At 38.8% G+C, this 10268-nt stretch overlaps 1 protein-coding gene across 5 annotated transcripts in view; it reads right to left on the bottom strand.

Moving 5' to 3' along the window:
* Positions 1 to 204: 204 nt before the first annotated feature.
* Positions 205 to 10268, bottom strand: part of mrtfab (myocardin related transcription factor Ab) — an 84661-nt gene continuing 74597 nt past the window's right edge. For 4 of the 5 annotated variants that reach the window (XM_062056149.1, XM_062056154.1, XM_062056153.1 and 1 more), the window contains 6 exons: positions 6390 to 6596; positions 6248 to 6328; positions 4645 to 4779; positions 4438 to 4530; positions 4232 to 4292; positions 205 to 1746 (listed from right to left, as the gene is read on the bottom strand). In XM_062056149.1, the coding sequence (XP_061912133.1) occupies positions 1214 to 1746; positions 4232 to 4292; positions 4438 to 4530; positions 4645 to 4779; positions 6248 to 6328; positions 6390 to 6596 (1110 nt within the window). In that variant the 3' untranslated portion in view covers positions 205 to 1213. The remainder of the gene's footprint in view (positions 1747 to 4231; positions 4293 to 4437; positions 4531 to 4644; positions 4780 to 6247; positions 6329 to 6389; positions 6597 to 10268) is intronic. The other variant, XM_062056151.1, reaches the window with a different exon arrangement.

The following is a 10268-nucleotide window of genomic DNA, read 5'->3' as shown; positions in this document are numbered from 1 at the left end:
GATAATATAATAACAGTTTGGGGGTCCTTGGTTTGGAAAAGACCCCTCCCTGTTCGAGACTCTATCTACTCCTTTTAGTTGAGATAATGAGGTAAAAAACACACACCTGGTCATGAAACACATGAGTAGCCAACTGTTCCATTACTTTTAAAAAGTGTGAGGTACAAATACAAACTGTTAAAACAAGAGGTATCACTGTAATGATTTGATCATAGCATGTTTATTCAGTGTTTTTTGGTTTTTTATTTAAAAAGAAAGAAGGTCCAAGTTTTCAGAGGCCCTGTAGTCACCCTATTTTCTCCAGCTGGCTAGCTTAACTAAACAACCAGCAAAGAAAAATATGTCATATGAACAGTTGATAATATACACCCCATATACAGTAATACAGTGTATCCGGAAAGTATTCACAGCGCTTCACTTTTTCCACATTTTGTTATGTTACACAGACTTATTCCAAACTGGAATGGATTCATTTTTGTCCTCAAAATTCTACACACAAAACCCCCAAATTTCTTTAAAAAAACAAAAAAAAGAATACAAATTCTCATGTTCATAAGTATTCAGAGCCTTTGCTCAATACTTTGTTGATGCACCTTTGGCAGCAATTACAGCCTCAAGTCTTTTGAATATGATGCCACAAGCTTGGCACACCTATCTTTGGGCAGTTTTGCCCATTTCTCTTTACAGCACCTCTCAAGCTCCATCAGGTTGCATGGGAACAAAATGTGGAAGATTTGAAGCGAAGTGAATATTTTCTGGATGCACTGAACATAGTGGTCTACCATAATGTTACCAATAATACACAACCTCTAACGAGGCTTCAATTAAAACTGTTGCCACTGATTCTTTTCAACAGCAACTGCCAGCCAATGCGTTTTTTGACTAGTGTTGCCACAGTAAAAGGAGGCCACTGGCAGCTGCCGTTTATCCCCCACACCTTGGCTGATCAGTCAAACAACACAAAGGTGGCAAATCGGGGCTGCTGACCTGAAAGCCCCTTTTTAAACCAATCAGATAAGTGCAAAGTTTAGGAGGCACTGCCACAAACACACAGAGTCTGTGATGTGTAACGAGGTGTGTGCGCCGGTCAAGTACAATCTGCCGTTATTCCACCTTCCAGTGCATAAAGCGCTAGCAACAGAAGAGCCGTGTGTGCGTGCGCCAGAGAGCCCGACAGTGATAGACAGCATGGAGAACAAGTCAGGGCTCTGTACTACAGACAGGACTCCCAGTGCAGCTGCAGGTCTGCGCTGTCCAGGAAGTCTGCAGAGAAGACGCTGGGCGGCGTGTGTGGCGCCAGCGGGGTTAAGCTTGTCCCCCCGTCTCCCTCCTTGGCTTCCCCTTCGCAGCCGCCGCCACTCCCACCGTCGGCGCTGCCCACCATGGAGATGTCCAGCCAGTCCATGCATTCAAGAGTGGGGTCCCCGAAGTCCAGCCCCGTGGAGTGGGGGGAGAAGCCCATGTCGGACGTGTCCATGGGGGATGGAGTGTGGTCCAGGATGCTGGCGCTGCTCAGCATTTGGCTGTGGAAGTCGTCGATGAGAGTCAGGCCGCCGCCCGGCCCCACGCCCAGCGACGGAGCCCCCGTGGTGCTCTCCAGGAAGTCCTCCAGGCGCCCGCCACCGTCTGTGCAGGATTCCACCAGGGGGCGTTGAGGGGAGAGGCGGAGAGGGGACGATGGGGAGGGCGGGTCTGAATGCAAAGGGGCAAGGGACGGGTCCGGGTTGGCCTTAAAACCTGTGATTTCTGTTGGGGGACAAGGAGATCATGAGAGGGATGTCTTTTTTTTTTATCCACCAAGGATCTAATTTAGTGCTCATTTTAGCATAAACTTCATCAGTTGAGAAAGGTACCAGGTAACTGACGTGTACACCGGCAATAGTGGGGTGGAGCTTAACCCACTGCAGTCAACAGGAAGTGGAACTTCTACACTTCTGAATTAAACCATATATAAAAAGTTGTGCACTTAGGGATTCAAATCATCGTCAAGCAGGTGTACATTCTAAAATAAAAACACATTAGCATTACATATTCATCATTACACCTAAGTGTTTTTACAATTTAATGTTAGCAGTGGTTAACTTATGTTTACACTTGTTTTGCAGTTGATAATGTTACTTAAAACTACTTGTGCAGTTAATACAAGTTAGATAATGGCTACTGCTTTTATATTCTAACATTATTTTACACTTGTATTATGTTAATGTGAGTTTAAACATTCCCTTTGGGAAAAAAAATTGTAAATCTTAACATATTGAATGTTGATCTGCATTTCAGAATTCATTATTTGACCTTATTAAATGTATTGTTTCATGGAGCGTACAGTAGGGCTAGACAATTATGGCAAAAATAATAATCACCATTAATTTTGATAGTGTAATCATGATTAATCACACGATTGTTCATTAATTTGAAAACATAACTATTTACTGTACCACCAAGACTCAGCTTTAAATAGTCAAAAGAAATCTGATAAAATTAGTAACTAATAAACCACAACTAGTAAAATAGTGATAACAATAAATTGAAATAATAGCACAATAAAAAAGTTTTTCCGTTTTGTTTTTAATTCGGTTTTTCACCTTTTACACTTATTTTACCACAATACAATGTGTGCTTTTTGTGTCCAATAAAATGTTACAAAATGTTTAATTTAATGCAAAAATCCTCACACTTGTTGGTGCAATACATTTTTGGAAAATTTGGACCAGTATTTTAAGTCAAAATAATACATCTGAAAATGTATCAGTCAGTGCTCGAAGTGCATTATGGTGTAAGGTAGGGAGGGCTGGGCGATATGGACGAAAAAGTATATCTCGATATACTACATATACTGTATATTTCGGTGAAAGTATACATATAAAGATATTTATTTTTGAGCGATATTCAGTGAAATTGAAGTGAATGACAACTGTTCTGTAAACAGTCAGTGGCACTTTTATTAACCCACTTAGTAAGATGAATATTAACAGCACAGAAAATAAACTGTTTAAGTAGTACACAATTACATAAAATAAATAAAATAGAAAAAATATTATTTTGTACGTAAAATAAATAACATAGCTGTGCAAATAATAAATGTATCAAAGTCAGATAAAAAAATACATTTGCAGGCAGGAACTTTGTGATTTCCCTTCCTGGTTTGATGACCCGCCCTATCTTGCCTCTGATTGGCCTGTCCCTAACCAATCGTGACTCATCATAGTAAACAACAAACCAATCATGGATGTTCTTATATGTGCAAGCACGTCTTGGAAGGAGGAAGGGGAGGGGTTTAGTAGCCCATGGAGGGGGAGTGGGGTCGGAAAGGAACACAACAAATAAGCGGTGTTCGGTCATTTTAACGTGAAATAAATTATATTGATATTGCGATATTTTCTTAATTCATATCTTGTTCAAAGATATATCGATATACCTTACAAACTCGATATATCGCCCAGCCCTAGTGTAAGGTACTTTTTAGAAACCTTTACTTTGTTCTCAGCTTGACGAGTAAAGAGGCGACTTGAAGCTCTTAAAAAAAAAAAAAGAGCCAACTCTCAAGTTGCGATTGCTGTTTGTACATTGATGTTACAGCCATGATGTCATTCAGAACAACACAAGCAGATAAGATGTTGATTGTTTTTGCTAGCTTTAGCTTTGTAGTTTAGTCGCTGTTTTAAGTGGCCGTCTCCACATGCTTTATTTAGTTCAGGACCGGGCGGTTGAGCGTTTCGGGGATGAACGAGCGGTAGCGGACACATTTTTTTCCCCAAACAAATGTTCCATCTTCTCACAATGACAGCATTTTACTCACACTTATGTCAATGTCCCTGATATTCTGAGTTTAACAGCGGATTCTGTTTTACAGTACTGTATAGCGCTTTATTTTGTGTTTGAGTGTACAAACTTTTCCTAAAATACAGACCTTTGTCGAGACTGTAACCTAAACATGTTTACTTTGTTTCTTATGGAGAAATTTCCTTCAATATACGAATCCTGTTCAAGAACCAATTAGATTCGTAAATCGAGGTTCCACTTATGAGGATATTGGTTCATGTCAAGAGGGCTCTAAGAATGCTAAAATCATATTTAGAAGGTTACATTTATTAATGAGAATTCTACTTTCTGAAAATGTGTTGACCACAGTCAGGCCTGGAACCAGTTAGACACGATAAATGAGGGAATACTGTAAACAGGACAGACTTAATGGGATTGCAGCGTGCATGTAAACAATGTGTGATTTTAGTACCTCCACTCTTGAGCAGGATGTCAAAGAGGTCGTCCATCTGTTGACTATTGACACCATTCCCCTACAATCGGACAACACACAGTATTATTGTCATTTGACAATGAGAGGACACACAACACATCTTCTATCAACATCACATTTTACACTAGCATGCGAGGGACTGAGGCTGGAAAATAAGACAACTAGAAGAAGGAGGTAGGACATACTTTGGAGCGCTTGGTAGGAAGAGAAGTGTTGGGTTTGGGAGAGGGAGGAGTAAACAGAGTGTGTCGGTCATAAGGCGGACACACTCGCTCTCTCTGGCAGGATGGAGGGATGAGATGAGAAGAAAGGAGGTCAATGAATGTGAGGAAGAGAGCAGACAAGATGAAAATGAGGACAAGAATGATGAAGAGTGTAAGCGAGGATGCTACCTTGAAGGAGGACAGCAGATTGCTTTGGCTTTTGCTCTCCGACATGTCGTCGAAGAAAGGCTGCAGATTGGGTGGGGCAGTGACGGACAAGCCTGCTGTTGGGATGTCTTTGGTGTCCACGTGGAGGTTCGCTTCCTGTCACGGAGGATAAGAGATTATCAGCACATATTCATTAGATTAATCATAATTCTTTAGGCATGCTTCTGCTAAGTGGTGACACCTTGTGGAAAGTTTTAATACTTTAATTCAGAGATTCTCAAACTGTAGTACGGGTACCACTAGTGGTACGCAGGTTCCATATAGTAATCACTTAATTAGTGGTTTTTTTTAATATTCAAACACAGTGTAACTATTCAAACTTTGTGAAATGTACAGTGACCAAAAAAACCAAATACACTTGTTAAATAAAACCTCTGCCTTGTTTTTAATTAATACTTAGGCCTACTACACTACTGTATTTTAATGTTGGTCATTCTGGTGGTACTTGGAGAGCCAAGTGTTTTCTGAGGTGGTACTTTAAAATTTTGAGAACCACTGCTTTAGTGACAAAGAATAGTCACAGCTAAAACTACATGCGTCAAGAAATAATAGATACGTAGGTGGTAGGTAAGTAGGTAGCTCATACTGTACATAATCTATCAAAGGAAGTAGGAATGTCCCCATCAACATTTTTGGCCTCAGATTTGATTCGATTTCAAGTCTCGACTCAATACTTTGACAATGGAATATAGAACTGAAATTTTTTTCAAGCAAGTAACTAAAGTAAACACTAGCACTTTTCTATAAACATATCTTAATATAGTTAGAATTTGCTAATATTGTTGTAAATCAGATGATGTAATACATGTGTGTTATTGAATGCTACATACAATTTTTAATCAATCAATCAATCAATCAATCAATGTTCATTTATATAGCCCTAAATCACAAGTGTTTCAAAGGGCTGCACAAGCCACAACGACATCTGCGGTTCAGCGTCTAGCTACAGCCACTGGTAAAGTTACTAAACATGTTAAAGAAAATAAAGTCAATAGTAAATACCAAAAAAAAATTAAAAGCTAAAATTTCTATTGGCTCCCACTTAAATCATTTGTGTTTTGCCTTCAAAGTCTTCCTGTGTCCAGAAACGTAATCCCAGAGTTTGTAAACAACAAAAACGACCAAAAAAAGATTTCCTAATAATGAAAACAAGTAAAAGAAACACATTGATCTAATAACTTTAGTATCAATTATATACTGCTAATATACAAGTATTGAGATCTGGATCGATCGCCCCTACTTTACATTTAAGCTTCAGCTGTTCTTTCTGTGTTATGTTATCCTGCCCAGTGTGTGTGTAGTGTGTAGCATGCTTAGCCATTCCTTTTCCTCTAGTCCACTAGTGGTAACGATACTTGAAAGAGACAATGTTTATTTTCCAACACGACGGTGATGATTAGTAGCTTAGAAGTGTTTCGAGCTGTGGATAGACAACTTGTTCATTGCAGTTTGCACTCAAATTTGTATGTAAATACTGGGACACAACTGTGGTAAATATCGGCTCTCGATCCCATTATTGTGAAATCTGTAATATGAAGTAAAAAAAGGTGAATTATTCTAGTACCTTTTTGATTGGCTGGCTGTCTTTCTGCTCTTGTGATTGGCTCTCAGCACTGGGGAGCTTGCTTGGAGTTGACTGCAACCTCTGCAAAGACAACAAAACGATGTAGGCGTGCGTCTGCTGATATTTTTGTTCCCAGTTCTACCTGCAGCGTGATGCGACTGCTGGCTTTGGCCAGCGAAGGCTTTTGGTTTTGGTCGTCTGTGGTGTGGCCGGAGAGAGCGATCAAGTAGTGGTTGCCATTGGTGTCAGTCACCAGCGTTGGCGTGCCGCTGGCCTTAAGGAGGTCTAGTGAAATAGCCTCAGTGTGAATCTGAGTACCATTCTGTTGGTTGATGAAGACAGGCGCCACCTGAAACACAAAAACTGCACTCAGTAGAGCCCACACCATGGTGTGTCATCACATCATACAGCACAACATATACAACAAACAAAACTGCTAACTAAAACTGCACATTGTGACACACCTCCATTAAGGGTGAGTAATTCAATTACCTGTCAATCAAAATCCTGGGTGTGCAAACCGACATATGTAACTACACATACAAATATTAAAGGATGCAGGGCAACTTTGATACATTTTAAAGATGCTAATACCAATCCAATGTAGGTCAATGAATGCTAAGCTAATACATCTTAGCGTTGTGTTAAAGGTCACAAAGCATATTAGTTAAATATCTAATACTAATCTCATCAATAAGGATGCACTATAATATCCATCCATCCATCCATACGCGGACCGATAATTATAATGTCAGGAGAAGACATTTTACTAGTGACTTGCAAAGCGCGTTGAGCAGAAAATAAACAGGGAGGATTAAAGACAAGTTTTTAGGGGTTTGAATCTTTGGGCACCTAACGAGTCGATCTGATTCCGATTCCTGGGGTGAGGATTCAATTCATAATCGTTTCTTGATTCAACACGTTTCTCGATTCAAACCGATTCTCGCAATGTATTAATTGGTAAAATAATTACAAAATTAGAAACGCTCCTTCTGCTTGCGTAGTGATTAAAAGTTGATTCTTATTAGGAAAAAAAAATCAAACTTTTTAAATGTACATCAAATTAAAAAAAATTAAATTAGTACTTAAAGGTGCCATATGTAGAAATTTCAAAAGGCCCTGATATGTCAAAAGGCATTAATAAATATTTTTCTTTTCGAATACCTCTAACTGATAACCGTAGTTCAGCCGGGATATGCTCATTTCAAAATTAGATTTACAGCCCCGAAATCTTGTTATTGTTTTCATTTCGATGTCCCGCCCTCGACCGTATGCAAGTGTGTCACATCCAGGTTGCCAGTTACGCCGTATTCGTCTAGCTACTGCCACTGTTAAAGTTACTAAACATGTCAGACCTTGGTAAGTCTAAAAGGCGTCGTTACGATTCTCAACTTATTCATGACAAAGCAGTGAACAAAATGAGGATTTGTATCGGGGATGCCTTTGAAAGATGGAGATGAGGTGGAGAAGATTTTTTCATCTGACGCCAAACTTGCTAATTTCCTCCTTGATAGGTAAGTAACCCATTTACGTTTTCTTATTACTTGTAATAAACGGGATGGACATCTTGTATGTAAACTATATTGTCCAATACAGTCTATGATCTTGTCTAACAAAGCTAGTATGTTCGTGCAACGAATGCTTAGTGTGATGGTGCTTAGCTCCTAGTGTAATGCTTAGCATGCTAGCCTGGTCAATGACACATCGACATATAGGCTAACAGTGAAAATATAGGCCTGTTAGCCTGTATGCCGATGTGTCATCCAACTGACAGGGCAAAATACATTTTCGACAAATAAAACATATGTGGATAGGGGTAGTGTCAGTGCCTATTTCGTTCTCAATATTAGCACGGCTGCTTGCAGTTTCTGGTACTGTATGTGCATCAGGCACATACGCGGTGGTATTTACTTGGCACAATATAATGCATTACATGTCAATTTTCTACTTTGTGTATTGACATAGTCGTAGGCTATATAATTTATGCGTAACGTGGTTTTTGCGTAACGTGGGTTGGCTTATAGAATTGCACTCTGCACTGAAAGATGGTGATGTGCGTAAATGGAAGAGAATGCAGTGCGTCAGGTTGGATGCAACATGGAGTTATGCTGAACGAAATGTGGCAGTAACTTTACTGTTGGCCTTGGCTTGCCATCAAAGTAGGCCTATGCAATATATATTATTATATATAATTATATATAATTATTTCGATGGTGGTCCGTGCGGTCAAACTAGACATTTTAGCAGGGTAATGCCAACAATCTGTCCCGACTCCCGACTAAAATATTGCTGCGCAACTTTACAAATACATTTAGCTAATCAACATCAGTAAAATGTGGCATAATTACTTAGTAAACCATCTCGCAAGAAGCATAAACAAGAGAAACCTACAGCGTAGGACTCGTCGATTGCCATTTGAAGTTCCTTGGAGTAAGATTCGGATTCGGCTGCGTATCTGGCAACCTCAGTCACGAAGACTACAGAATTTTGACTGTGATTGCAGTACCATTTCTGGCCACATTACTATATATGGCTCCTTTAATTTAGAATCTGAATGAATAAGAATAGCGATTTGGATGTGAACCAATTTTTTTGTGCACCCCTACAAGCTTTAACACAAAATCTGATAAGTCACCTTGAAATTCATTAATCTGAAGATTTATGGAAGCAGTACAAAGCTGCCTATGCTGCTAAACTGAAACCTAGCGTTTATAGTGGCGATCACAGCAAACGTAAAGCCACAGGACTGATGAGAAAGTGTTTGATAAGATGCAACAGTTTGGAAGAAAATACCAAAAGGCGAAAAAGCTTGACAACAAAATGTGTTGTTTGAGTTTTGTTGTTTAACTTTATTGTTCATCTGGAAGCACAAATAGCTGTTATCTTTTATGATTTCTTAGCACTTTACCATTTAAGCCATGACTTCTTTATGCTCTGCAATTTAATGTTGTCTTTTTATGAGGCAGGCACTTATTGCACTATTTTACTACTTTATTATTGTTGGGGAAAAATGCAATTTTATTGTATTTTTGTCAATCAACAATAGAGGTACTTCTACTTATTTCTTTGTTGTGGCTATTGGCAATGCAGAATCTTATTAGCTTAGTTCTACTGGTCTCATTGAAATATGTTGTGTTGATACATCCATCTATCCATTTTCTATCGCTTTTCCCTCTCGGGGTCGCGAGCTCATTGCAGGGCCAACACAAATATATTGCTTTCATTTTATGAAATCTTATTCATAATGCTTGAGTTGCTTGTTGTTTATCAATGAAATAATTGAAAAGTTGAAATATTAATGAACTTGTTTTTCTCTATGCCAGTGCTTCTCAACCCCGTTCTCACCACATTCTACAGAGGCACTAGAGCAGGGGTCACCAACCTTTTTGAACCCAAGGGCTACTTCTTGGGTACTGGTTAATGCGAAGGGCTACCAGTTTGATACACACTTAAATAAATTGCCAGAAATAGCCAATTTGCTCAATTTACCTTTAACTCTATGTTATTATTAATAATTAATGATATTTATCTTTGTGGAAACACTGATCATCTTAATGATTTCTCACAATAAATATATATAGAAACAGATAAATATCAATATGCAACACTTTATTTTTATATTTTCTCTAAGTGCACATTTTTCAAATTGAACATTTTCAAATGATCACTTCTTAAACAGTCTTGTGAAATCACAATATCCCATTTTAACTAGCTAGCCACTGAAATTTTTTTAACAAATCATGAATTACTTTGCACCATGTTTGTACAAATAATAACTCATGTAAAATACAAAGGTCAACTCTCCAATTTTTAAATAAATCATGTCACACTTTGAACTGATACCAAATCTGTTATCTGTTTCTTTGTCAGTTAGTGGGAAGCCTGGCATTGCATGCTGTTAACTAGTGTGTTGTACTCTGGTGTGTAACTTGACACTGCAACTCTGAGTGAGTCTTGCAGATGTGCATCAGTGAGGCATGTTCTGTGTTTGTTCTTGATAAAGTTCATGTCAGAAAAGGCT

The sequence above is a fragment of the Entelurus aequoreus genome, linkage group LG08 (genome assembly GCF_033978785.1).
Source record: "Entelurus aequoreus isolate RoL-2023_Sb linkage group LG08, RoL_Eaeq_v1.1, whole genome shotgun sequence".
NCBI classification, from domain to species: Eukaryota; Metazoa; Chordata; class Actinopteri; order Syngnathiformes; family Syngnathidae; genus Entelurus; species Entelurus aequoreus.
Note: the sequence above shows the minus strand (reverse complement) of the source record. Positions and strands in the feature narration are given on the sequence as shown.